Consider the following 27,019-nt stretch of genomic DNA (forward strand, 5'->3'; position numbering starts at 1 on the left):
TTTTTTTTGCTCCATTTTCGCCGTCTCCTCGGTTCGGGTTCTCGTTTTAACAGAGTGGCGTTCCCAGAGAGTGATGAGCAAGCGCGCAACCGGGCCGCGAAGTCGTATCTCCGTCCGACTTTTCAAGGCATCATACTCTTACAGAGTACTCCTCGAACTGCAGGAACACCGCCAGTTTATCCCCGAGCTCAGTCCACAAAATCAGGACCATGGATGATGCTGCCAAGTCGCAGTTGCTGCGCCAAGATAACGCAGTTCGATCTGTTTCGTCATTTCCTCCCTAACCACGTTGCAGCAGGTTTCACTCCTCGCACCTAGACCTTGGCACCTCACCGAAAGTGGACCAACTTTGAGCAAGAGTTGGACACGATGTCCAGTCAAGGCAAGCTTGAGCCTCCTCTTGCAGGGGGCACACTGCACAGATGACAGTGCGATACCGCATTGCACGCCCAGTGCGTCAACATCTGCACCAAAACCAGGCTGCTTCCGAATCCATCAACCACAGACGGTATCACGATTCCCCCACGTGAACAGTGCATATCACATCACTTCCATACACAAGCGCCTGGAAAGACACCAACGAGGTGATAGGAAAAAGCAAAGAAAGGGGCCCGTCGAAGAGACAAGTCGTAATGGGCACTAGATTTCGCCATGGAAGTAAATCGTCAAGAATCGTAACTGACGGCCGCCACAATCACGATGCCATCGCGGATGCGTTCCGCTGTGTTTGTTGCAGGGCCTCAAGTGTCCTTTTCCCACGGCTTCTCCTCTAACTCGATGCTCGTGATATGTTGACCCGGAACAACCACAAGCCCAATGAATCGACTCGTCATATTTAATTTTAGGTTCTGCGTCTCTTCCACCAAACTTTGAGTCTGAGACTCGGACGTAGACGCCGCCGCCTCCTCCACTTTCAAGGCTGCATCTCGAACGGCCGCCGTTGTGGGATATCTGTATTCATGCGTGTTGGCGAGAATGATATTCCGAGCCTAGACGTCAGAAGAACGAATCAGTACCATGTCTCAACCGTAGGATTTCTTGACTCTGCAAGTCAAATGCGAATCAACGACTCGGAAGTTTCAGCTTCTATCTTACCGCATCAGTGCACTTGAACACGCCCACGAAAACTCGCCCGTCTGTCGCGTGCACTCGCAGCGTCTTCCCGATCAGCGATCCCAAGTATCGAACAGCCTGGTCCTCGTCCATAGTGCCTTCAACCAATCAAAAAAAGTGGCTTGATTCGACGGGGAGCTCACGCTCAATTTCCAACTTGGGCTGAGTGAGACACAGACTGAACCTTGGAAGGTGGGAGAGGATACGCGATCCGGCCCGGTTCTGGATCGCTCTTTGATCGATGATTTTCTGGACGACGGCCGCTTGTGTGTTGAGCTAAGTCTAGACTGGCTGAGTTGATTAGCGGGATTGAGTGAGTCTTTGTTCTGTTCTGGATGCTTTGACTGGATTGGATTGGAGGACGCTGGTGCGTCACGGGCGGGGTTCAGGGAAGCCGATGGATTCTTTTGCGTGTTGCGATGATGCTCTCGAGTCTCGAAGGTTGAGGCCGCGCGCGGGTAATGCCGCCTGAAATACCAGGCAGAAACTCCTATAAGCTCCCCGCATGACGCCATTATATAAGCGGGTGTATATCGGAGGTTCTATTACCTATTGTGCGAAGTAGCTGAGCTATTATGTGGATCTAGCTAGAGTATAGTTCAGTAAGTATTGACCAGAGGTAGTATCCAAGCCTTTGCTGTCTGAACTCTAGTTTCCGGCTTATATCCGCTTTGCGGCTGATGTAGGCGTGCTTGATGAACTTGGTATAGAGGTGCGTTCATTGCCTCCATTATGTTGTGATAAGCTGTACAGGCCCTATCCCAGGTATTGCGAGGGACTATCTCTCCGAGAATAACCGGGTCTAAATTCTCATCTTCATATCCCAGCCCTCGAAGAGTAAATAGGCGAGAAGTGCGTCTGCAGTGCAGCGGCCGTCAGCCGAAAAGCAAACGCTTCGCAACAACCGTGGAGCAGCAAAAAAAAAAGAAAGAAAAAAAAGGAAAACAAAAGAAAAATAAAAAAGGTGAATAAACCGCATATCAATGTCCACCGATGCACAAATGATCGCCCGCGACCATTGACCTTGATCGAGGGTACAACGCTTAGAAGGATCAAGAGACGCAAATAAGCAATTGAGGGGTCCGCAATCGTGGGACCAGGGTATAAAAGCAGGTAGGTATCAAATCGCGCAGCTTGCACTGCATGTCTCTGACAGACAGGAACCATTATATCCATTCAAGGGTCCCTGCCCATCCCCTGGGGGCCTGAAGCCCCCAAAATGATTCGTCATTTCATAAATCCATGTCCATGTCCATGTCGCGGTCAGCGAACCCGGGTGCTGGCGCCATTGTACCGTCGCCACTCGGGGTCGCCGGTGAAGCCATTCCAACGCTGGGACCGTGTGGAAAATCGTTACCCCCTTGTAGGACATCACTCGAGAATTGGCTCATGGGTGTAGAGGGACAGGGCTCGCGAGGGGTCTGGGAATGGGCAGGGCGGAAGAATTGAAGGAGGGATTTTTGGCGACGGTCGACGACGGGAGTCGGCGATTCCGGTTCCATGTCTTCGTCTTGGTCTGCTGGGGGTGTGGGTATCTGCTGCACGCGCTGCTGTGCTGTGAATAGCCAGCGAAGGGTTTTGTCTGTTTCCAGACAACGTTAGCGGTTCGCTGGAAGATGCTGGGCCGCGAGGTTGTCTCACCATATACGGTTTGCTCATCTGGGCGATCATCTCTCACGCGCTTCCTTGTCCGGCAATGAAGGTGCTTTGGACTGTCGTCCATGAATGATCGGTCAATGGCATTCTGAGGTGATTGTGGGGATGCGATTGTTGGAAATGAGGCCTTGCGCTTGAGGGACATGGCGGCGAGGCGAATCGAGCAAATTGAGTTTGATAGCTAACTCAAAATTATGAAGAGTTGACTGGGATAGAGTAAGCGGTGTTTTGAGAAGTATATAACAGGCCTGAAGTCAAGTATTTAAGGTGCGGTTGTAGTGGTTGGAGCATGGAAGATAAGGAGCACGCGAGGAAGAATCTATGTACGCGTGCTGGCGTCGCAGTCCCAGTACACAAAGTATGCGCTATGCCCCATCGGGTTTAATTGGCATCACGACTCAGTATTCGCACTGTAAAATATCACCAACTGCTCTTCAAAAGGAAAGTATGTCTGAAAGTCAGTTAGATTCTGATAAAATTGGCCTTGTTTGTTGCGACCTATGTATGTGGTGTTTGAGGATATGGCTCGTAGCGACTAGCGGTGCGGGGATATATAGAGCGCTAGCATGAGGATCGCTGCCAGATACTCTTTCTAAGCATCTATTGGCGAGATGTTACAGGTATACCAATCCGTAAATAAATACTGCACTAGATTCTCTAGGTATAAGCTCTTTCGGCATTAGAAGCCAAGCTGCATGCAATTCGAGTCCTCAACCAGACTGTCTGGCCTTGTCATTCTGTAGTGAGCCATGACGAGGCTACGAACACTTCCCCGCTTCTCCCCTCAGCAACAAACATCCAAGACTCGGCCACCAACAACCGCTCCATCGAAGTCACAGAACTCTTGAATCTAGGCAAGCAATCTCAGAATGAGCTCCAGAGTTGCTTCTCACTCGGGTTCCTGGTATTCGGACGACCGCCAGGGCCTCACCCGTCAGCTCGATCAATGGCTGGCTCAGGTACCGGACACCATCGAGGGGCTGGGCTCTCTGCCAGTTCCTGGCGCACGAATTATTATTGCACCGTATGACTCCAGGAACGTGTTTTTGAATCTAGGTACTAATATCCGAGTCTAGACATGCGGGATATAGGTACTCTGGAGCATGCGCCGCCTACGCTTACAAGGCTCTGGATCTGTCCAAAGCGTGAGCCATCATGATGTGCTGATAACCTTTCTCTATTTAACACATCCTCTCCAGGAAACGCATATTCGTTTTCGGTCCTTCGCATCATCACTACTTCACGAGTCTTGCCCTCCCCAGCCTGACCGGCTACTATACCCCGCTATCCGACGACCCTCTCCCGCTCGATACGGAGCTTATCACGAAGCTCCGATCAAGCTCCGCAGTCAAGCCAAATGGTTCAACAATCGCCTTTGAAGCCATGTCCCAATCCGTTGACGAAGATGAACACAGTATAGAGCTGCATCTTCCATATATCCATCGCCTTCTGCAACTTCAGCACCCAGGCAAATCCACGGCAGAGTATCCCCCACTGGTGCCCATCCTAGTCGGAAGCACTTCTACGACAACGGAAAAGGCGTTTGGCGAATTGCTCGCTCCATACCTAGAAGATCCAAGCAATGCATTCGTCATTAGCTCGGACTTTTGCCACTGGGGCCTCCGTTTCCGATACACATACTACGTCCCTCAAGCTCCCCAGCCGGGACCAAGGCTGCCGCTGTCTTCAGATGCGCTTCCACAGCCAGAGAATGACGCCAGCGAGATCCGAGGGAAGATCGACCTCGCCTCTGCAGGCCATCAACTTCAGCGACGGGACCGCATACAGAGAGGGGAACCGGCAATCCATGAAAGTATTTCTGCCTTTGATATCGCCACCATGGCAGCAATCGCAACGGGCAAGACCGGGAACTTCACTGGCAGCCTCGAGAAGACAGGGAATACAGTCTGCGGTCGCCACCCCATCGGCGTCATAATGGCTGCCATTGAAGCCGCTGGACAGCAGCGAGATGGAACGAAGGGAAAGTTCCACTTCGCTCGATATGAGCGCAGCGCGGATATCACTGACGACGTCTATGATAGCTCGGTTAGCTATGTTTCCGCCTTTGCCGTGTTGTAGGTCTGCAAAGGTAATGCATCTACTTACTTGGGCTAGCCCGTAATCGCACGTAGACCGCCGTTTCGTGAGATATATTTAGGCACTTTCATTTGGGCTTTCAGACTGACCAATGCGAATCATTCCAGTAACTTCACATCCATCTCAAGTGTCTCACAGTCTTCATTTAGTGGGCAAACGAGTAGTGACGAAATTCCCAAGACAATCTATTTTATCACATGGCCCGGACATCGTGGACTCTCCATAACAATCTGGATGGTATTGCTCAGGAGGGTTACACCGTGTCCGGCATTGTGAACATTGGAGTACTCGCGGCGGCCGAAGATTTTAGGTAGTCGAACTCGACAAACCCAGACCTACCCTATCTATCCTACGAGCACATTCGGGACTCGAGATCCGGAGCGGCGATCCAATGGCGACCATTTCGAATTCGTTTGCGTACCGATGCAGGTGCTATGCATCTAGTCCCTTCTCTGAGGCGTGGAGGCTCCGTGGGTATCATTTAAATAGAGTATAGCAGGTACTATACAGCAGAGAGTAATGAAGCCAGCAACTTCCACAACCTCAAGGACCGTCTAGGCCCAGCCTAGGGACGCCACTTCAAATTACGGAGGCTTAGCTCAGTGACCCTTCGTTCTCCTGACATCGAGAACTCGACGCAACAGGGATTATCCGCGCTGACGAGTGCCGAATCTGGATGGTTATGTCTGGTGATGAGATCGCGTGGCTTGTTTACTTACAGGCAGCATGAGTTTTGCTGACTTCAACAAATATCAAAAAATTTCCTTCTGCGCTATTCGGGTCCAGGGTCTGTTCTCGTCTAGAAGGCAGAGTGTGGGCCACTGTGCATGCCAATCATGCATGGGGATGCAACGGCTAAGGATGTCGGGAATACGCTGTGGTCGGCGTTCGTGAGTTGCATTTGCATTCGCCTGAATGTTACAAGATAAGCCATGGGCATGGAACAGAGAGCAGTGTGAGTACCTTTTCTGTAAATTATACTTGGCCATAGTGATGGACTTAAAAGGAAAATCCGTGGGAAAGCGGCGGAGACGGGGCGATCCCGGGCCTTCCCCGGGGTGCATAGTACACACTGCACGCCGGCATAGCAAGCCACAACTAATCTTGATAATACCACTTCCTAGCACTTAGCACTTAGGTGGCAGCAGCTCTAACCTGAGTATTAGCTAGCCATGCCAACGTCATCATCCAGGGGTCCAACTCTGCATCCAGTGGAGATCTCCCACTGCAACTGGAGGCACCAGTCCCGGTTGTCCATCGCTAATATTACTCGCTAATGAGCATGTTTCAAGTCCATCTGACAGTGTCGCTTGACGTGCTGAAGAATGGCGGGCTGTCGGGCGCAGAGAGAGAGCCTTCTACGGAATATAGTCTGCCCATATGATTCGGTATAGATCGGCGATCACGCATTCCGCATTCAGTTTCACGGGAGTATGAATGGATGGATACTGACGAGAATTTCGGCTAGATGTGCCCGCCTGCATTGCTCGGGTTGATCTCTAGTCGGGCCTTGTGATGGGGTTAGGAGATGTTATGGCGAGCGGAGTATCTTTGCTGTAAGGGGCGATGGGAATGGGGATGAATGGATATAAAAGGGCGTCTCAGGCATTGTGAAAATGATGGAGATGGCATGCACATGTAAATGTGTTGAGGAACAGGACTTAAGCAGGTGAGTAGGAGATCTTCTTTTTGTTCCTGGATGCTGTTGCTGATCGTTTCATGGCTTGGGGGACAGGGCCAATTATAGGAGAGCGTTGCATTGCACTGTACTGATATATCCTATCTCTCTTGGTCGCTGACTGACTTGCTATTTCTCCGTTGATGGTATGGTCATGCATTTCCCCTGGGAAAACGGTGAAGTAAATGCTGACTGCCTAGATCATGCATCTGAAAGCGCTCCTCTTATCCCTCGCGGCAAGCGCCGCAGCCTTCCCTCAGCTGAAGGAAACAAAAACTCACGGCCACAAGCATGTTGCGCGCCAGAATGGAACCAGTACTGACAGACTTGTCTTTTGCCATTTCATGGTTCGTTCACCCAAACGCCAGACGATAGGTGAAGAGCCCATGCCCTAGTCTCTAACCTCAGTACGTAACTAGATTGGCATCTCAAGCAACCGCCAAAGCGCCGCAGACTACGACCTAGACATGCAGCAGGCCAAAGACCTAGGCATTGATGCCTTCGCGCTCAACATCGGTGTCGACCCATTCACCGACACCCAGCTGCAATACGCGTACGAGTCTGCCGCCAACAACGACATGAAGGTCTTCATCTCGTTCGACTTCAACTGGTACCACACAGACCAGGCTGCAGCCGTAGGTCAGAAAATCGCGCAATACGCATCTGAGCCGGCACAACTCATGGTCGACGACAAAGTGTTCGTCTCGTCCTTTGCAGGCGATGGCATCGACGTAGCGCAGATCGAATCTAGCGCGGGGACGGATATCTTCTGGGCCCCGAACTACCACCCAGGCGAGGGTGATTTCGGCGACGTGGATAGTGCTCTGAACTGGATGGCTTGGGACAATGATGGCAATAATAAGGCGCCGAAGCCGGGGGCGAATGTTACCGTTGTTGATGGGGATCAGGCGTATATTGATGCTCTAGACGGGAAGCCCTACCTTGCGCGTGAGTTGACCATCTATCCCTGATTTTGCTATGACGTGGCTCATGAGAGATAGCTGCCTCCGGCTGGTTTTTCACGCACTTCGGCGGCGAGGTGTCGTATAGTAAGAACTGGGTGTTCCCCGGTGATCTGCTTTGGTATAACCGCTGGCGAGAGCTTCTCGAGCTTGGTCCCCGGTTCGTCGAGATCGTTACTTGGAACGACTATGGCGAGTCGCACTATATCGGGCCCCTGTCCTCACCACATACAGATGATGGCGCTTCGAAATGGGTGATGGATATGTGAGTTAATCCAAACTTAGTACTCAACCTGGCCGAAGCTGACCGACTAGGCCACACAACGGCTGGCTTGAAATGTCTCGCCCCTTCATCGCCGCCTACAAGGCCGGCGAGACTTCACCAGACCCATACATCGACGAAGATAAACTCATCTACTGGTACCGCCCCACACCCAAGGACGTCGAGTGCGACGCAACCGACACCACCATGGGCGGGAGCCCTGACAACTCAACGGGTAATTTCTTCCGCGGGCGTCCCGACGGCTGGGAGATTATGCAGGATGAGGTCTTCGTCGTCTCGCTCCTCACATCACCCGCAACAATCCAGGTAACCTCTGGCGACAACGAAGAGACTTTCGAGGCACCAGCCGGCGCAAGCGCATTCGCTGCCCCGATGGGCGTGGGACAGCAGACGTTCGCGATTGTGCGCGATGGCGAGACGGTCTCATCTGATACTAGCTTGAAGGATATAGTGGACGAGTGTATCTGCGGCATCTATAACTTCAATGCGTATGTTGGGGTCGTGCCGCGCGAGGAGACGGTTGATTCGTTGGATGCGACTGGGCTGGCGATGTTGTCGCAGGGGTTGAATGCGCCTTGTCCGACTAATACTTTGGCGGCTGGTGGCTCCCAGGCCCAGGCTACTGGGGCTCAGGCTTCTTCTTCTGCGGCTACTGCTTCTCAGACTCCTGCGTAGGTATCGGGTTGGGGTTGTGTAGTGGTCTCTTTTGCGACGTACTCGGCTGATTGCTGATGCGGTGTTGTCATTCGTTTAGTGTTATTATTCAGACACCCGTTTCTCGCTCTCGCTTGCTTGTGGTCTGTTGCAGTCAAAAGTGTACATATTAAATTGTCACATGCTTACCTTCTCTGTTGAGCATACTCTATAGTGTCTATACTCTTATCAGTCTCGGGGCGGGACGGGACGACTCCCTGTCTCCGATTTCGGCGAGCAAACAGTAATCCGGTTTCATGCGGTCAATAGCCTGTACTCGGTGCTCTGTAAATATTTCAACCGAGGAAGTATAGGAGTATCTATACTTTTGGTCGGGGTGTGGGGAGGGGGGAAGGGAAGAAATCCCCCGAAGGAGCACCAAGAAAGGGGCAGTGACTCTTATCTATGTGTGGTATACCCTTATCTTTCTTTCCTTTTAAAGACAACCATCCCCGGCCCCTTTCGACACTCTCACCGACTCTTCCCTCGTTCTTCAATATGAACGTCTTATTATCCTCTAGGTCTTCTCTCTTTTCTCTCGTATGCTCTGACCCTACGCCGAGAGCCCAAGCAGACGCCGTTGCGACCTGGCCGCAACGTCACGCATTGTTCCCCTCACGCACGCCCTCACAGCCACAACTTCCCCAAATCGCGCATCTTACGTGATTGCGACTTCTTGTCTTAAGGACCTACTGTCGGTCTGTGCACTTCTCACGAGACCACTTACTTCTTCATATTCTGCTCGAAATTCTGCGATTAAACGACAATATGCTTTGTTAACGCGTTTCCTCATCACCACCCTACTCCTACCTCGTACTCTCCCCTCATCTACAATCGGACCCACTGCAGTCATACAGACCCGACCATGGCGAGGATCAAACAAGGCGTGTTTTCCTGGGAGGATGTGCTAGCTCATCGGTACCAAAGTCTGTTCCTGCCTCTTTGCTTCATTGTTTCGGACAAAGACCATGCCGCAGGATCGCATACTAACCAGCAATAAGACAATAAGCCGACGGCCCTCCCCCGCCCCCGCAGACAAAGCGCCCTCTCCACCCGAACACAGTCGCAGTCGCAGCAGCCTAAACAATCGCAACCTGACTCGAAACTGATATGGGAGGCTCAGTTGCAGAGTTCGCTGCTCGCAAAGCTGTCGCCAGAGCTAAGGGTGATGATCTGGGAGCAAGTCCTCGGCGGTATGCGCATCCACATAATCCAGAGGTCTGATAGGCGGATGGGTCATGTCATCTGTCCTGCCGTGGGTTCTTGCGATATCTGTCGCGCTGGACTCCCCTTGCCTGGTTATAGCAAGAGTAGTTGCAGCGAGGCAGACTCTCAGCTGAATGGTCTTCTTGCGCTTCCGCTGGTGTGCAAGCAGATGTACGAAACATCTTACCCCTTAGGAAATCCGCACTAATAATTCCAGCTATTCCGAGTCCATACACCTCCTTTACACCCTCAATACCTTCGAATTCAGCAATACCTGGTCTCTCACCTATCTTTGTCTCACAATCCCCTCCGATTTTTGGGACGCTATCCGCGCGGTTGAGCTCAGCTGGGCATTCCCCGGTCACTGGCTCCCCAGCAAAGACCCGGTAAAGTCCGTATACTTCTCCGCTGGCCGCCAGCAGTGGCTCGAGACGTGTTGCGCCGTGACCCGCATGAAGGGATTACAGACATTTACGCTACAACTGAGCGGGAGTTGGTTCTCCGAGCCTGTTGAGAAGCTACCTGTGTTCTTGGAGCCACTGAGAGATCTTCATCTTAGGCAAAGGTGGAAGCTACAGTTGCCGAGACAGCCATACTATGCCAAGGAGATTCGGAACATTGATGGGGATTTGAAGGGCAGGGGGATTGATTGCGTGGTTTTACCTGCTTAGAGAGATGTTGTACCTGTTTTGGCACTTTGAAGATTCGTGTATTGCTTGGTGGAGGTTACTTTTGTTTTGAGCATGCATACATGTCTTTGTTAGTTGTTATTGTTATTGTCAGCTCCCGAACCCCGAGCTCCTTCCGTGTTAGGTGAGACTCAGGTCTGGGATCGTGCCCTCTATAAGTGGCCTGGGGATGTTCCTTCCCAACTGGGCTTCAGCTCCAGGAGGGGGTCGTACCTTCCTTACCTGCCTGGGCAACTCGTCCATTTACAAGCTCGGATTGTTCATTTCCTCAAGCGAGAGTTGGAGCGTTGCTGCCAGATACCATTTCTTTTCATTCCTGCTTGGAGGCCCTGCTTCATATCCTGATCTGCAGAGACAGAACAAGATTTGCAAACGGTCTGTCGGTCCGAACTCTGGATGGACAGTTTTCTGCCTGAATTTTGCTTATTTGTTTCTGGTTGACGGCTAAACATCTACAGGAAGCTGCGGCACTGACTAAAGGTAACCCGACCTTCCTTGATCACAGCTAGCATGTTGACCGGCTCATCGAGGACCCTGACAGACACAAATGGATTCGACTTCAGCACGAGTAAGTCCGCAAAAATCCCTTCGGCCACCCGTCCAACATCGTTCTCCATTTCCATCATTCGCGCCGGGTTGATTGTCGCACTATACAGCACATCGAGGCTAGACTGGATCTGCGCGCGGATTGAAAACTCGTTGTTCCGAAAGGGCTGCATCGAAGCCACCAGGTCTGAGGCCTGCCTTGTCGGCGACTTGGAGCGAACGCAACCCCGATTCCATGACTCGCACATTCCTTCTCATCAAATCCCCCGTGATCCACTTGTTGAAGGGAGATTTCATAAGCGCGTGGTATGTTGCTAGGGTCGGAGTGAAGAAGGCATCCTTGCTGGCGAGGTAGATTGCCGTCTCTTCATCGAGGAGATTGCCATGCTCTATCCCCCGTGCGCCATTCTCAGCCGCGTGCCGCATTGCTCGATTCGAGTAGGCATGAGCAGTAACATACGTATCAAATGAAGCAGCGGTCTGTGCAATAGCCGAGATCTCCCCGGGCAGGAACTGTGCGTGCGCAAGGTTATTGAGTCTGCTTGAGACTCCACCACCAGCCATGATCTTGGTAAAGTTCCCGCCCTTACGCATCTCATCGCGGACGGCGACCATGCACTCCGCTTCGCCATCGCAAAGCCGGCTTATTCCTGGCTTTTGCCCAGCGCAGCACTGATGACCGGCACTTGGTGTGCATCGCGCTGGTCCCCGTGCCCGCCCGTTTGAGACAAGGCATGTCCAGCAATGTTGAGCCTGGGCCCGATGATCAGCCACTCATCGATTGCCTGCTTGAGGGCTGCGTCTGCACCACCGCAGCCGCGGACGGTCGTGAAGCCCCAGGCTAGCATCCCCCGCACAACCTAAGTCGTCCGGTAATTGTTCATGGACGCGGGAATTGCCTTCTATGTGTTCTTGAGGCTTTGCTCCCCAGGTGTTGCTGTTACGTGGACATGGGCGCCAATGAGGCTAGGACACAAGAACAACCCTTTCAGGTCAACCACCTGCTCATCGTCACCATTACCATTACCATCGCCATCACTTCCCCTGGGGCCTATAAGGGAAGAATCTGTATTCTCTCTGATCGCCAATACCCGGCCGTGTGTTAGAGACACTGAAGCCTTCTCAATGGCTCGGTCCCCGACTGGGTCTATAATGTTGACATTAATCAGTTTCTACTTGCTTGGAGGAGGCAAAAGCCAAGGCTTGTCGATGTTGATGGCCGGACGCTGGATGTTCCTTGACGGAGCAGCTTGGGGCATGACAGCGGGGGTTGAGATTGACAGGGCACAAAGACGGACAATGAGTCCAATATTTCGATGCCCAGAAGATAAAACTACGGTATACTATCGCGAACTCAATCAGCCCGTGCGTTATCGGGCGGGTACAGGTACCCGGAGCTAGCCCTATCTCACCATCAAACCGACTCGCGGCACGAATGCGATAACAAAAGCCTTGGAAGTACACATGGACGGTCTATCTATCTCTTGGCCTTTGCTGTTCGGCTTATACTTAGTATAAAGTTCAACCGAGAGCGACACGCCAGTGTCCCTCCACGCATGATAACTGCCCGAAGCCATGGAGAAGGCCGAAAAAGTCGTCGCTCCAACTGAGTGGAGCGTTAGCGATGGCGAGATACAGGTGGAAATTGGACACCAAGCATATTTAGCACCGCTCCAGTAAAGCCAGATTGAAACTCCGGCTCCTCTCTAAAGTTGTAATGCTTCTCGTAACAGTATTCCACAGTAATATCCACCGCCCAACTCGCCCACATGTGGTCTACCGTAAGGACCTTGTCCTCCCTACCCAAATACTCCCTGATAAGGCGGTCAGATATTTCATCCATGAGCTGCTGAATATGGGTTTGGTAGTCTGCAATCTTTCGTCGGGAGAAGAAGGGGTTCAGGGCTGCTCGGCGGTGGCGATGTAGGGCATTGCTCGCCGTTGAGAAAGCAGACGTAGGCATGCCATTTCGATTTTCCAGACTTTGTAACTTGCTGTAGGATGATGCGGAGTAAAGGACCTCGAAGAACTCGGAGACTTGGATATGCACTTCCCATGGATTGATGCGAATGATTGAGCCTGGTTCTGTTAGAATCGACAGCCTCGATTTTGGAGAAACGGAAGACAGGACCATATTTCCGATGCAATCCCTCGTATTTGAAGGGAAACTGCCCGCCACCACCCTTGGACAGCTCGAAGTAAGTCCCATACCATTGCGTCAAGGCAGCCAACTTCGGACCTCGGCTAGTGAACTGAGGTACAAGCGGTATATTGCGAGAGAAACTGCATACAGTACCGTTCCCACCAGAGCTGCAACGGCGCAGAGGCTGGTTGAAGAGTATGAGCAAGGGTCTCATTCAGAAGTGTAAGAATGGGCATTGTGACGAGATGGAGTTTGGGAGGGGCACGGACAGACAAGATCTCCAAGAGTCGCTAATAAATCCAATCAGTCAAACCCTAACTAGTCAGTCATCACCACTTTGTTTGTTTCCTCGATTTGTATCATCCCCCGCCACCTCCTTGGTTGACATTCTCCCTGAAATTTATTCCAATCTCTATATGCCATACTAGCAGATGATTGGAACTATCGCGCAAGGGGCTCAACGTTAATAGATAGAACTAAGATTAGCTGCATTCAGTCGTGCAATAAACCTCCTTTCCGAAACCCTGACTTTGGCCATCTTGCTAAGATCGGCAACCCCATTGAACTTACCTGAATCATATGCCAGATTTGCTTCCCTCTACGAATGGTCTATTAAGGAGGCCGTCACCAACGTCTCCTCATCCTCAGCCCAGAATCAGCCTCGCGGAACATCGACGGTAGGCACAAACTCGGCGCCCGGCCCTCTCACAGCCTTATTAAAAGTGCAGTCCGAGCTAGAATGACGAAGCCTCCTTTAAAGAGAGAATGATTCTCGTTTACTGTATGTGAAGGCGCAGGAAGGAGTAACCCATGTTCGTAGTTAAGAGGTAAGACTCGATTCCCGCCTCGAATAACCGGCCAGCTGCCGCACCGGTCGCTTGAAATGCCCCATGCAGCCTGCCAAAAGACTCAACTCGGCTCTCACTACGAATATGCCATTCTCGACTCGATTAATATCCAGCAGGCTTGAATGTTGATTGCTTTGAGTCCGAGTCCTATTGAGCGTGCCCTGAGTGAGCCATCCGAAACCGGACTAGTCCCTTCCTTGTCTTCACGTGAGCTAGCTTATCGATAACGATATGATCGCCTCTTCTCCAACGCATCCGAGTGACTCCCTCTCGATCACTTCTCACCAGCCCAGCAACTCCCCCCTCTTCGGCACAAAATGGCTCCTCCAGAAAGACCCTCGACCCCACCTACTGCCACCGCGCCGCCCGCACGAAGCGAACTCACCCCAGAGCAACTCAAACGAATCGTAAGTCCACCATAATTCGTCTCCGCGCCACCCGATACTCGACATCCAGCTCACACAAACCCAGGAAATAAACCGGATGAAAGCAAAGGCAATCCGCGAACAGCGCGAAGCCGAGCAACGGAATAATGCTGCTACCTCAGTCCCAACAAAAGGCGTCAAACGCTCCTACTCAACCCTCACGTCCTCCGGCTCCGGAACAACCTCTACCCTCCGCAATGCCCCGAATAATACAACAGCGGGCGACGGCCATGGTCCGCTGGACAGCATAAAACCCGCCCGCAACTTTACAAAATTCGTCGAGTACGACTTCTCCAAAATGACCGATACAAAGGGCGGTTTCCTCGCGGCCGAGGACGACCCCTTCAACAAGGCCCTCCACGTGCGCGACGAGAAAGACTTAAAGCCCGTGGGGATGACACAGAAGGAGTGGGAGCGGCAGCAACTTCTCAAGTCACTACGGCGTGATAAAGCGGGGCCCTTTGAGCCTGGGATATCCGTGCTCGATGAGAAGAGTACGCAGAAGGTGTGTCGTGAGTGTGGGAGTCTGGAGATTGATTGGAAGTGGGAGGATGAGTTGAAGTGTGCTGTTTGTCATGGGTGTAAAGAGAAGTTTCCCGAGAGGTATAGTCTTCTTACGAAGACGGAGGCGAAGGAGGATTATCTTTTGACGGATCGTATGCCCTCCCTTCCACCTCCGCCGGAAAGTCCCTTCTATGTTCGATTGATCAAGCATCCTGCTAACAAGGACTCAATCAATGCAGCTGAACTCCGCGACACAGACCTCCTTCCACACCTCGAACGCCCAAACCCACACAAATCAACCTGGAACAACATGATGCTCTACCTCCGCTACCAAATCGAAGAATATGCGTTCTCCTCCAAAAAATGGGGTTCGCCCGAAGCGTTGGACGCCGAGTTCGAAAAGCGCGAAACCGACAAGAAGCGCCGCCGCGAAGCCAAGTTCAAGTCGAAACTCGATGACCTGAAGAAACGCACGCGGGTTGAGGCTTATCGACGCAACCGCGGGAAGGGAGGCATTGGTGGTGCGGGGGGATCGTTTGGGGATGAGATTGGAAGGAGTAGGAAGCATGTGCATGAGTGGGGAAGGGCGGTTATTGATCCTGATTCTGGGGTGGGCACGAAGAGATGTGTTGAGTGTGGGATGGAGGTTGAGGAGTTGGAGTTTTAGTTTTAGGTAGTTGGGGGTTTGGGGGGTGGTTTTGTTTATTTATTATACCCATTGCGTTATACTGTTGCTTATGCCTACCTAGGAATGAGGAGAAATGAATGAACCGTGTCATGGCTGGTTACTATGTAGGCAAGCCTTGCATAGATTTTCAATGTATCGGTAGCAACAACCCATGTCAAGGCATTACATCCACACCCTCTACACACATTGAGCCCTACCTCAAATCGAGACGTGAAAGAAACCGTTGTACTCGATCAAGCGGCAGGCAACCACGCGCTATCTGCAGCAGTATACTCATAAACAGGGGAAGGAATAGACAATCAACTCAGCGTCCACCAACCGTGAGAATTTCCCTTGATATAGATAAGTAGGTACCAAAAGAACATCAGATAGAATAGAATAGATTTCCATACGAGACTGGAACAAGAAGAGGTATCGAGATGCAATGAGATAGAACGCCGCCGAGAGAGAAGAACAAGGAGACCACATGAATCATCAAGAAGATTGTCATTGATTGAATGGGATTTGATGGGGAGGGATGCACGCAGCGCAACGCCTGGCCAACTAAGTAGATTCGGGTATGGAATGGAGAGAGACGGATCTAGCCTTGAACGTCCGAATTAGGCGGACCGTCATTCGACGCCGGGGTTGATTCTGTGCCGCCCGCCGAGATCAGAGTCGGCACTACTCGCCGCTTCTTCGCTGGTCGGGTCTGGTCGGTTGGGTTCGGGTCCTGGTTCTCTTCCTTTTCGGAGTCACTGCGCTTGCCTAGGGCGGTACTGCTCGTCTCGCTTTGGGAGACAGTGGACATTGGTGTCTCGGGGGGTGTAGTGAGCGGCAGCGTGGCCGGGGGCTGAGCGGAATGTGTTGCGGTTACTAGAGGGACGGACCCGAGGGTCGGGGTAGGGTTGTTGACAACCTCTGCCTGCTGTGAGGCACGCTGGGTCGTTACGGATGATACTGAGTTGGATCGCGCGGGGCTTGCAGGTGGCGGGGGAGCTGCGGGCACGACTGGCTTTGTTGGGTCTGTAGGCGTGGGCAGAGTGGACGTTGACTGTCCCGACGTGGCAGCAGTCGTTTGGGACGCGGAGATAGGAGCGGTGTATGGCTGGCCCAATTCACCTGGAGCAAAGGAGAGGGTAGAGCAGAAACCGTCAGACGAACTCATAATCAAAGTCAAGCCATCGTTCGACCTAGCAAAGTTAGAAAGCATCAGTGACACGAGAGATATTTACTCACCATGTCAAATCCGTGAATGTAGCAAAGTGCAAATTGCTCACCACGCAGAGCGGTGCCTGCTGCTGAGTGTCGTACACCAAAACGGCATCCTGAGTGGCCACCGCGTACACTACTCGATATGGTAAAGAGAAAACAGGAGGTGGAAGTTGATTAGGCGCGGGGGATTCTGAGGTTTTGGTGGTCGCGCTCTTGTCATCGCCATTGTTGGGCTTGTTCCCGTCGCTCGAAGCACCAACCCCGTCGGTGAGCGCAGAGGCGACTTGCCCCGACGAGTTATCTAGAATTATGTGCTTGGAAGGCTCTGCTGCCTCTCGGAGTGTATAGAGGGTTGGAGAGCATTTCACTGCAACAGAAGGCTTTTTGTGACCGGGAAGATGAGAGATTGGAGGTTTGTTGAAGCCTGCGCGCGTGTAGATGTAGACTGTATTGATGACCTCGTCCACCGTCTTTCCAGGATCTGACGTGGAGATATGCGACGTCTTGTATTGGCCTGCAGGGGTGAGGAGCAAACTCCCGTCGGGCGTAAAGGTCAGTCGGCGGAAGAATGATGTGAAGGTTTCGTTGGCGTAGATGTTCGCGTTCTTAACGCCCAGCCCGCCCAGCCCTGGAGAGGTCACGTCTAGAGGCTTGACGGCAGGGAGGGGTAGCGACGGCGCTGGTGATGCGGAGCGGCGGATATTTGGTGAGGAGCTGAAGGAGGAGCGCCGGCTGTGCGACACTGGAGGCGGGTCCATGGGCAGGTGTGAGGTCATGGGCGTCCCTGGAGTCGAAGGGGCGGGCGAAGCGACGGCGACAGAGTTACTAGTAGCGGGCTGAGATCGGATAGAGAGGTCTGGCGGAGCAGGACTGCTGCGCGAGATTCGCCTCGCCGGCAGATCCATCTTGAGGAACTTCCCATGGGAGGTGAGGGTAAATTGGCCGTCCTTCGTCTTTAGGCTGTAAATGTGGACAGATCGGTCGGACGATTGCGTCGCGACGAATTCGTTGAGGGGATCCCAGGCGACTCCTTGGACGTAGTGTGAATGCTCAGCGATCTGCCGTACCATTTGGCCTATTTTATCTGGTTACCGCTTGTTTGCCTCATGCCGCCATCCAAAGCTTACCGGTTTGTGCATTGTAGATCCGAGCAATATTATCCATGCTCCCGGTGATCATGAAAACGCCATCGGGTGACCACGCGAGGTCATAGATCTCAGCGCCAGACGACCGACACATATGCTTCACGCGCCATGTTTCCTTGTCGTCTGACCGATCCTCCCCGAGCCCTGGTTGTGTCTGCAGCTCTGAAGGGACCCAAAGCAATACATTTCCATCGTCTCCTGCCGACGCCAGCATTTCACCTAGGAAACATTAGCATCGAGCTTTTGGGCGACGCGTTTGATTCGGTATCGTACCCTTCGGGCTGAAGCGGACAACGTTGACGGCTTGTGTATGTTTCACCAAGGTACTCAAATAGGTTACTTTTCGTTCCTCGCCAACTGAATCGACCTTCCACAGCTATTATTTCGGTCAGACTTGTCGAACGCGCAGAGGGATAATCGGAAGGGAGGAAGGGCAAGCGAACGTACGCGGACATTATTATCGCTAGAGCAGGAACATTAGCCAGAGAACACGCGAGAAGGTAGAGATGGAGCAGTATAACGTACTTTCCAGCCGTAGCCAGACGGCCCTTGCCATTGGGGTCGTAATGAACTGAGTAGATGGGGGCATTCTCGTTGTGCCAGGCAATGAGCAAAGGAGTGGCCTTCATGATGAGGACGGAGCCCCCGATCGACGGAGGTCTGAGGAGCGCAGGTCAAGCAGTACAGGTTACGGGAGAAGTTCAAGGTAAATAAGTAGGCGGGGATCAGTTGGTGACTGCAGTGACAGGACCGGAAATGGGGGGGAGGAGGTGCAGGTCGCTCAGCTGCGGGAGCTCCAAAGTAGAGGTCGACCTGGAGGTGTTGTCGGAAGATCGTCAGGCGACAGTCGGGCGAGCTGAAGGAGGAGAGGGGCGCAGGCAGGGAATACAAGAGCGCAAACGGGATCAAGTGAATTCAGACAGTGGTTGAGTGGAAAGTAACCTGAGTTCGGGTGAAGTTGAACAAGCAAGCAGTCTTTGGCGTTGAATTTCGAGGTCGGAACGCGCCCTCCATTCGCCAATCACGCGCGCTTCCGCCGCCAGCCCGCCCAATACAAGAGACTCCATTCTAAGCATCAGCTCACCAGTGACCACAGTAAACATGGAGTTGATCAACGAGTCTGGTGAGTACGTCGTTAACATACTTCATACTTTTGTAACTGCAGTAATGGCATACTACTCAGTCGGTAGTCAGTCGGTGGTTGTAGGTGGTTCGATCGCTCTTGGTGAATCTTATTGTGTAAATATATATACTTCGTCGTCGCTGGCATCCTAAAGACACAACACAAATCTACATAATCCTCCTATGTCCACCGAATTTAAACGAACTAAGTGGTCGAGCTTCTTTCACTTGTAGACAGGCAACTGTCTATGCCATAAAGGTAGAGCAAGCTATTTAAAGCTCGAGATCACTGCTACTAGTTATCGCTGCTGTCTCAGTCCATATAGATCTCGCTACCCGCACCCTTTTTAATGGGCCACTCTTTGTGAAAACCGCAGAGAAATGTCAATAAAGAGTGGCCGAAACTACTTTGTACAACCCGGAACAAGAAAATATAGGCGACTGCTCTAACTGGTCCTGCAAGTGCAGCAATCAATTGCCCCTGAGCTATGTTACGAAGGCTAAACGGACAGCTCTTTCGCCTGCGATACGACCATTTCTTAATAACAGCTGGGACAAGGAGATCATGTATCTGTATCGGACTAACCAAGTGGACATCCAAGTTGTCCGTTGTAGTACAGCCCGAGTGTGAGCCAGAGTTAAGCATCTGGATGGATTCCTTCTCTTGCGGATGGGAATGGTTGCTGTCGAATGTGAATAAGGCCCGCGGATATCGCAAATGACGAGTGAGACCAGCAAACAAGCTAAAGGTAGTAATCGGTAGATAATTGATGTTGGGGGGAAAGCGGCAGAGCGTGCCATGATGAGTGACAGGCCTTCAACGTAAGACAGGGCCACAGACGTTGGCCGCTACTTCCCTTCAGTAATTCCTTACGAGACCGCAGTTCTATGGTATATGAAGCGACCTGGACATGGACGCGGAGCTGATCATACCTTCGACGTCAGCGAACTACGGTAACGGCAGCCCAGGAACGTGGACTCCGCGATGCCTTGTCGCGACGAAATCAAGTCGACATTGACAGACAAGCTCTAGATCTGTCGGGGGATATGTAGTCCGATTGAATGGATTACGGGTTCAGATTACATCGAGGCCGACAGCATTCCGATGCGTCATGTTTCCTGCACAGGAGACAGGTCCTCCGAGGAATGAATGCCAGGTGTGACGTGCAGGAGGTACCACTAGCAAGACTTGGACGGTTGGACCGGTCCAGAACATGGCGACGTCGCGGAGAATTCGAGGGTTCAAGATCGATCGAGCGGAGAGCCAGGTCGAGGAACCCAGGAGATGTTCGCCCCTTGAAACAGGGTATTGGTACAGCACTGCAGCGAACCATACCGGAGGACAGAGTACACTGAACACTGGGTGTTTTGTGGCTCGTGAGACACAGGCGGCGAGTGCAACTCTGACGTGCTGCACCGAGTCACCGGCTGCTGGAATCGAGGGCCTAGATTCCAGATGCAATCGAGCACACCAAGAATGAGGCTAATTCCAGGCTTGTCGAGAAGTGGTTAGAGGGACACAATGGATGTCATCTTCTCGTAGAGTCTGTCTGACCAGCAGTGCCCGGCTTTTGAAGCCAGACCATTCGGTATAGTCGAAGTCGAGTAGAGAAGTCTGAAAGCTGGACATGTTTTCGACGTCTGAATCGATATTTATCCTTCTCCGTCAACAACTGAATCATGAGCTTGTGAAAACGGTGTGGAGGACTGGCAGAGGGTCCATCCTGAAGTCCCGTGGCAGTCCCGAAACGGACTAGCGGGTGGGCCAGTCTAGCCAGATCTTGTCGAGTGCCAAGACGGACGCTTGCGCGTCTCCGCCACATCATTCAATCTCAACCACTCAAGCCTTCTTCATTCTTTCTGCTGCGCGTTCAACATCATCTTGAAGTAATCAAGGGTTCGCTGCAGAACTGCCTTGTTTCTTGAACCCCAGTGGCGATCCTGTATCTCCTGTACGGCTGTACCTCGGAGGACGGAGGACGAGTTCTGTACTACAGCTTTTATGCACTTGTACATGCTTTTTCTGCGCAGCACGAAATTTGAACTGCCGGTGGGGATGCGGATTCATGGTCTCATGGATTATTGCAGGTGCCGCGTGTCCTCCTGAGGCAGCCGGAAAACCTCTAGCCTCCCCGTGATACGAGCAAGGCTGAAGCCCATCAACCTTGACTACTCTCAACTCCTAAAGAGAGGTTCGATCGCCATGATGATCCTCAACAATCACCTGACGCTCAACACCCTCCTTCGGTTTGCCCTTCTAGATGTTTTTAGGAGGACATCGCAGCTGTCATGCTCCCAGCGCTCGGATTCGCAATATCCCTATCCCCGCCCACGACAGCGTGGTGAGTGGATACTAGTCATGAAGCTGGCCGGCAGTGGTTCCGAAGGAGCCCTCTTTGTGGTCATGTCGACCACCTCAGCCGGGATTCGTCATCTGGAGGCAGGTAAAAAAAAGCAAGCCCCCACTGACAGCCAGTTCATTACCGCTTTTGGAGATTTCGCAGTCGCCCGCCGCATATCTCCGACTGCGCCGAACCACGTCCCCGTTGTATCATTGAAAGCAACTCGATTCCTAAGGAGAAATCTGGTTCTTGTTGAGGTGACTCCTTGACGTTTGTCTGTTGATCAGAGCCGCGTAAGTCTGTTGAACTGTAGCATCGAGGTGAGTCCTCGCATTACGTGGTGATGGACATGTCAAGAAACGTTTCGGCGGAAAATGACGATGATCGTACGCGGTCCTAGGGCTGGCAGCTTGCGTTGCGTTCAGAGCTCCAATTCTCAGCAACTGGAAGCCGCGCACACCGGAGAAAAGTGTTGAAGATGCACAAACACGTATACCAGCTTGTGGAGAGAGCTTCAGCCTTTCAGATAGAAGTTCATGCAAAGGTGACAGCCGGAATGGTTCAAGCGTTGATCTGACGGGGCTTGTTCCGTATACTAGGTGGGACGCAGCGACAGCGCCTAAATCTCCATAGAGTTAGACAGAGCGACTCTGAGCCGCAACTTTGAGAGGGAGTCGTAGTCCACGTCCTCGAACAGCGGCGCCAAGCATCTCGAGGCGAATATTCAGGCTTCAACCACTGGAACACTGGACAGACGAAGATGATAATAATATTGCAGTAACGCGAAACAGTGGTTCAGCAGCGAAGATCAGACGAAGGCAGGAGGGCAAGAGGGATCTTGGCTTAGCCAGCGTAAACCCATTCTGGGCGGACACACGCGGCCCGCTGATTGGGGGAAGAGCCCCAGGCTGACGACGCTCGCCCTCATTGCTGGCGTGGATGTTGCTGCATTTGCAATCTCTCTCCTCTCTTCTCTGCTGCTGTTCCGACTCTTCTCTTTTCCGTCTTGTTCTCTTGATGAATTTTGCCGACCTCAAAACACCTCTGCCGCCATCCTTTTGAATTTGAATCAAGAGGAAAGATATCTCGATATCTGTTGTTGCGACCGTGCACCTCATCATCGTCGGGGTTATTTTTGGCAGGACGGACGCTAGCGGTAATCTGGTGACAATACGAGACGCTGATTAATGCCAAGTGGTGCACCGTGACCGCCTGGCTGGGCTGTGTGACCGGATCCTCTCGACTTCTCAAGTTTCGCCGTCCCTGATCCCATCGACACCTAACCGTCCACCCAACTACCTCTCCCTCAATCGATCCCGTCGGTTTGCGTCGCTCGTTAATCCAAACTCGACGACGGACGACATTCACATTCCAGTCTTTCAACCTGTACTGGAGTTTCAACTCTTAACAGCCAGCCGCTGGTCTCGTTGATCGTCACCATGGCCGATGGCAGGCACCACCACCATAGCCGGCGGGCGCCAACCACTGACGCCTTCGATGCTACCGAACTCACCCACGCTTTCGAGCAGCTGATGCGCAACAAGAGGTTCGATCGCCTGCAGGAGCAATCCCGGTCTCGTTCTCGCACAGAATCTCCCTCCCCGTCGCCCTTTCGGTCGCAACCGCCTCATCCCTCGCAATCTTCACCCCTACCACCAACCCCGACCGCACAACCCACGCCCCCCTCACAATTGCCGTCTCTACGAAACCTTCCCGTCGTCCCATACCCTCCACAAGATTCAAATGCACTCAAATTTCGCAACCTCCTCCATGTTCTTTCGGTAACGCCAACAAAGTATGAAAACCCTGGGCTTCTCGATGAAGCCCTGGCGATGATTCCGCTCGACAAATTGTACTCGGAAGCAGACGAGGAGAGTCAGATTATTCAGGCTCAGGCACGAAGCATAAAAAGGAAACCTGAATGGGGCTACCAGGATTGTGTCATTCGGGCATTGTTAAGGTTTGTCGTTCCATTATTCAATTCTTATCTTGAAAAGTTAGCTAACGTTATGCTTTGTAGATGGTTCAAAGGATCTTTCTTCCAATGGGTCAACAATCCTCCTTGCTCGCGATGCCTTACGCCGACTATCGCCCACGGTAGAGCTCCTCCGTCTCCGGATGAGGCCGCCCGCGGTGCCAACCGAGTCGAACTATACCGGTGCGCAGAGCCGTCATGTGGTGCTTTTGAACGGTTTCCCCGCTACGCGGACGTTTGGCAATTACTACAAACCAGACGGGGCCGCGTGGGAGAGTGGGCGAATTGTTTCAGCATGTTCTGCCGAGCGCTCGGTGGTCGTGTTCGCTGGGTGTGGAATTCCGAGGACTACGTTTGGACCGAGGTCTATTCTGAACACCAGAAACGATGGATCCATGTAGACGCGTGCGAAGGGACATGGGATCAACCTCGTCTTTACGCTGAAGGTTTGTATCTCAGAATTCTCCATCATTCCTATTGTGCTAATTCGTCTCAGGATGGGGTCGCAAAATGTCCTACTGCGTTGCTTTTTCCATTGACGGCGCCACCGATGTCACTCGACGATATGTCCGAAGCCCTGCCAAACACGGAGCGCCCCGGTCGCGTGTTCCCGAAGAAGTGCTTGTTTGGGTTATTCAAGAAATTCGAAAGATGCGTCGCGAGAATCGATCCAAGGAGGAGCAGCGACGACTATTCAAGGAAGATGAGCGCGAGGAACGCGAGCTTCGCATGTACACAGCCTGCTCTCTTGCAGCTGAACTGAACAACCTCCTGCCACTCAATCGCCCATCCGGTCGCTCGGATGAATTGAAGAGACCGCAAGCTGCCGAAGCACCAGCGGCTTGGACGGACAACCGGCAACGATCCGGACACTCTGGCCCCGATGGATCGCAAGGAGACCGATAACGCCCCTGAAAAAAAATAAAAATATAATCAACCACCCTCCACCACTCAACACGGTCGGACCACCTCAAAGCCGAGCCACTGCTTTGACAGCTTTGACAGCTTCGCCTGCTGCAGGCTGGTCCGACCGACCAAAATCTTGCTGAAGCGTGAGATGTATGATGCCCGATGACCACGCTTATGGCTGGCCCCAGTCTTTATCGGATTTTATACGAATGATCACACGAAGCTTTGCACACGCTGTCGGGGATTGCCGATTCGCAAGTCGGCAAATGAACCTAATGACACGATGCGTCAGTTCGAAGCTCAGACCGATGTTCTCGCCAACGCGATGCAACAATTGACGCCTTGAGCCGGACACCTATATCAACAACCTATAACCTATATCTTGACGGTCTCTATCCTTTTCCTTTCTGTGATGATACCTCCTTTCTGGATTCCCTTTTATTCAGTCTCTGATACTTTTTCCTTTTCCCTTCGTCTTCTCTGATGAGAACTCACTTGGCAACAACTCATGTTTACATGGAATACGAATATAATCGGTCACCTTTGGCATGGAATAGGGGCGCACAGCGATACATTATGGCTTATAATCTGTCACGGCGGCTCGTCTATTTTTTTTTTTTGTCTGCATTGCTCTATACCTGAAGTTGCTTCTTGACCTCTATACCTATCTACAATCAACAATCTACAATTCTTGACAGGATACCAATACCTCGTATCTCCAAAGTCAAGCCAGCAGATGACCGTTTGCAGGTGGGGAGTGGGCACCGAGCCAGACCCTTTGGCGGGAGTCCCTGAATCAAGTTTAATTGTGATGGGCGATCCTGCGCGTCTGTCTCAGTTGGACCCTCCATGGCGCAGACAGGCACCAGGCACCAGCCATTGCCAGCGCACCATGATGCCGTTTTTGTCTCAAGGTGCCTCAGCTCGTCTCGACCATCATCAACAAATAATAGATATTCGTTTCTAGAGTCTACCCTACCCAAATATCAATGTCATGGAAATGAACGAAGTTCCAAGGTTCCCCGCGTTCTCCTCGGAAGTTAGTTGAACTCCGCGCAGCGTGATTGGCTACTGAGGTATAAATAGTGAGTGGCCTCTTGCGGTCCAGCCAGCCAAGTCCAGCCCTGTTTTGTGCTCTGGGCACGCCCCCGAAGTCCGGATTCCGATGTGCCGAGTCCCTGGCCTGGGGCTGCAATATTTACGAGATTTTTGAATCGAGGATTGGGATTTGGAGTTGAGGGTTTGGTCTGGTTTGGTTTGTTTGGGTCAGGGGTTGCATTGATTCACCTTGGAATTTTTGGAGAAGTGTTGATATTGTTTGGTCTTGTTTATGGTTCGTGTTCCTGGTTCGGTGCCTGCTCTGTGTGGCATGGTCGTTCGCGCTGGCGTCTCCAATTGTCCCACCAGTGTTTGGGGCTGGACAGAGGCTCGGGGGCTTGAGGACAACAATTGAATCGTAGATAGCCTTTTTTTGTTCTGGTTGAATGATTTCTCCTGCTGGTGAAAATATTTTAAGAGAACAATGCCAAACAATCATCAATCATCTCCAACTTGTGCAGCATTAATGGTTCATACAAAATCTTGGCCAATGAAAGCGGCTCGAGTGAACAAGAAAAAGACCTTATACCAGCAACCAGCACTCAGTGACTCTCTAAATTCTGGTCTCGATCCCAAGTTAATTAGATCTAAGCAAGAAGGAGATGGCTCATTATCGCTTTGGTCATTCATTGTAGACACTGGACCGTCGCTCTCTCTGGTACATACCAAACATATCGGTGCTTCTGCGCGACTGAGGACTGTACTTGAGTCGTCGAGCTAACCCTAACCACCAATACAATTTTATAGCGGCTGTCAACATCACCTTGCACCCCAATCCTCAAAGAAGTCTCCGGTCTGCTAGCACTTGCTGCCCCCCGGTTGACCTCACGCTGTACCGGTCGCGGCAGGAAAATAGTCGAGACACCTGTATAGGATCCGCCTCTGGTGGTTATCAGAAGCCGCTTCTTTATTGCGTAGGAAGAACCCCGGAACATCGCATCTCCCTTACTCAACTACTTCACAAACCGCGGTCGTCCCTTCCTTGACTGGGAGTCGCACGATCACCACATGCGACACCTACGGCCTACCCAACCCTAGACAAAATCCCTTGCAGCTGAAGAGGGAGACATACCATTGGTCGGAACCCGTTTTGCATCGCATTAAGCGCAGTGGCTCGAACGCAACCGGATGTGCTAACGCCACCAATGACAAGGGTGTCGATGTTCAAAGTCTATACTCAGACGAATGTTAGTGCTCACAAGCTCACTGCATTGGGAGTAAGTGGTCGCCGCATTTACATACCTGTAGCTCCGTCGACAACGTCGTCCCGAAAAAAGCGCTTGCATATTTCTTTGAAATGACCACATCATCTTGTGAAGGGTTTAGCTCGCCCATGCAATAATCCAAACCCCTCATGTCGCCGTTCCTCCATACATCGAGAGATTTGGACTTGAGCCAGAACAAGCCGGCGTCGGCCGTATCGGGCCTGAAGTACTCGACCTTCAATCCGGGCCTTGAATCCGGGGCTTCTTCGGCAGCTGGATTTCCTAGCAGCGATAAGGGCGAGCCTGGCGTCCAGTATGCTTTGCATACGTCGATTAGAAGGAGAGCTGGTCGGCCACCCCATCCCATGCGGTGCGGGGAGGCCCTAGTTCTGCGGACTACCCGACGGCACAACGTCCCGAAGGAATAGTATCCCTGGAGGGAAAGATAAGGGGCATGGAGATAGAATGCAGAAGAGACAAGAGGCCCTTCCCCGCTGC

At 52.2% G+C, this 27,019-nt stretch overlaps 11 protein-coding genes across 11 annotated transcripts; 5 read left to right on the forward strand and 6 right to left on the reverse strand.

Moving 5' to 3' along the window:
• Positions 1-740: 740 nt before the first annotated feature.
• On the reverse strand, positions 741-1,206 carry BDV17DRAFT_295664 (LSM domain-containing protein; the record flags this gene model as incomplete). Its single annotated transcript, XM_073763111.1, has 2 exons — positions 741-989; positions 1,096-1,206. 2 exons carry the CDS (start codon positions 1,204-1,206, stop codon positions 741-743), a joined length of 360 nt encoding a protein of 119 aa, XP_073610971.1.
• A 1,012-nt stretch (positions 1,207-2,218) lies between these two features.
• Positions 2,219-3,050, reverse strand: BDV17DRAFT_221395 (uncharacterized protein). The gene is made up of 2 exons (XM_073755609.1): positions 2,755-3,050; positions 2,219-2,695 (listed from the first exon to the last, which is right to left on the reverse strand). Exons 1-2 carry the CDS (start codon positions 2,912-2,914, stop codon positions 2,346-2,348), a joined length of 510 nt encoding a protein of 169 aa, XP_073610972.1. The 5' UTR covers positions 2,915-3,050; the 3' UTR covers positions 2,219-2,345.
• Positions 3,051-3,575: 525 nt separating this feature from the next.
• Positions 3,576-5,233, forward strand: BDV17DRAFT_221414 (protein MEMO1). Its single transcript, XM_073755610.1, has 3 exons — positions 3,576-3,793; positions 3,846-3,914; positions 3,969-5,233. The coding sequence occupies exons 1-3, from the start codon at positions 3,639-3,641 to the stop codon at positions 4,846-4,848; spliced, it is 1,104 nt and encodes a 367-aa protein (XP_073610973.1). The 5' UTR covers positions 3,576-3,638; the 3' UTR covers positions 4,849-5,233.
• A 1,514-nt stretch (positions 5,234-6,747) lies between these two features.
• Positions 6,748-8,464, forward strand: BDV17DRAFT_284881 (glycoside hydrolase family 71 protein; the record flags this gene model as incomplete). Its single annotated transcript, XM_073760609.1, has 4 exons — positions 6,748-6,891; positions 6,964-7,492; positions 7,546-7,771; positions 7,822-8,464. 4 exons carry the CDS (start codon positions 6,748-6,750, stop codon positions 8,462-8,464), a joined length of 1,542 nt encoding a protein of 513 aa, XP_073610974.1.
• A 481-nt stretch (positions 8,465-8,945) lies between these two features.
• Positions 8,946-10,939, forward strand: BDV17DRAFT_275315 (uncharacterized protein). Its single transcript, XM_073759196.1, has 4 exons — positions 8,946-9,408; positions 9,484-9,859; positions 9,906-10,857; positions 10,919-10,939. Exons 1-3 carry the CDS (start codon positions 9,348-9,350, stop codon positions 10,357-10,359), a joined length of 891 nt encoding a protein of 296 aa, XP_073610975.1. The 5' UTR covers positions 8,946-9,347; the 3' UTR covers positions 10,360-10,857; positions 10,919-10,939.
• BDV17DRAFT_301267 (uncharacterized protein) lies at positions 10,453-12,980 on the reverse strand (the record flags this gene model as incomplete). The annotated part of the gene is made up of 5 exons (XM_073764215.1): positions 10,453-11,110; positions 11,145-11,608; positions 11,653-11,783; positions 11,868-12,095; positions 12,954-12,980. 5 exons carry the CDS (start codon positions 12,978-12,980, stop codon positions 10,830-10,832), a joined length of 1,131 nt encoding a protein of 376 aa, XP_073610976.1. The 3' UTR covers positions 10,453-10,829.
• A 1,208-nt stretch (positions 12,981-14,188) lies between these two features.
• Positions 14,189-16,128, forward strand: rad14 (DNA repair protein RAD14). Its single transcript, XM_073755611.1, has 3 exons — positions 14,189-14,321; positions 14,386-14,995; positions 15,083-16,128. Exons 1-3 carry the CDS (start codon positions 14,232-14,234, stop codon positions 15,508-15,510), a joined length of 1,128 nt encoding a protein of 375 aa, XP_073610977.1. The 5' UTR covers positions 14,189-14,231; the 3' UTR covers positions 15,511-16,128.
• On the reverse strand, positions 15,514-18,499 carry BDV17DRAFT_301269 (putative chromatin assembly factor 1 subunit B; the record flags this gene model as incomplete). Its single annotated transcript, XM_073764216.1, has 6 exons — positions 15,514-16,703; positions 16,750-17,800; positions 17,853-18,089; positions 18,144-18,246; positions 18,318-18,333; positions 18,396-18,499. 6 exons carry the CDS (start codon positions 18,497-18,499, stop codon positions 16,112-16,114), a joined length of 2,103 nt encoding a protein of 700 aa, XP_073610978.1. The 3' UTR covers positions 15,514-16,111.
• Positions 18,500-20,434: 1,935 nt separating this feature from the next.
• BDV17DRAFT_221569 (uncharacterized protein) lies at positions 20,435-21,006 on the reverse strand. The gene has a single exon (XM_073755613.1). It carries the CDS (start codon positions 20,816-20,818, stop codon positions 20,522-20,524), a length of 297 nt encoding a protein of 98 aa, XP_073610979.1. The 5' UTR covers positions 20,819-21,006; the 3' UTR covers positions 20,435-20,521.
• Positions 21,007-22,614: 1,608 nt separating this feature from the next.
• On the forward strand, positions 22,615-24,585 carry png1 (peptide-N4-(N-acetyl-beta-glucosaminyl)asparagine amidase). The gene is made up of 3 exons (XM_073755612.1): positions 22,615-23,294; positions 23,355-23,755; positions 23,806-24,585. Exons 1-3 carry the CDS (start codon positions 22,774-22,776, stop codon positions 24,213-24,215), a joined length of 1,332 nt encoding a protein of 443 aa, XP_073610980.1. The 5' UTR covers positions 22,615-22,773; the 3' UTR covers positions 24,216-24,585.
• Positions 24,586-26,340: 1,755 nt separating this feature from the next.
• BDV17DRAFT_295675 (Isochorismatase-like protein) lies at positions 26,341-26,888 on the reverse strand (the record flags this gene model as incomplete). The annotated part of the gene is made up of 2 exons (XM_073763112.1): positions 26,341-26,487; positions 26,559-26,888. 2 exons carry the CDS (start codon positions 26,886-26,888, stop codon positions 26,341-26,343), a joined length of 477 nt encoding a protein of 158 aa, XP_073610981.1.
• Between the last annotated feature and the right edge of the window lie 131 nt (positions 26,889-27,019).

This window comes from Aspergillus undulatus, assembly GCF_047715775.1.
Source record: "Aspergillus undulatus strain CBS 261.88 unplaced genomic scaffold BDV17scaffold_73, whole genome shotgun sequence".
Taxonomy (NCBI): domain Eukaryota; kingdom Fungi; phylum Ascomycota; class Eurotiomycetes; order Eurotiales; family Aspergillaceae; genus Aspergillus; species Aspergillus undulatus.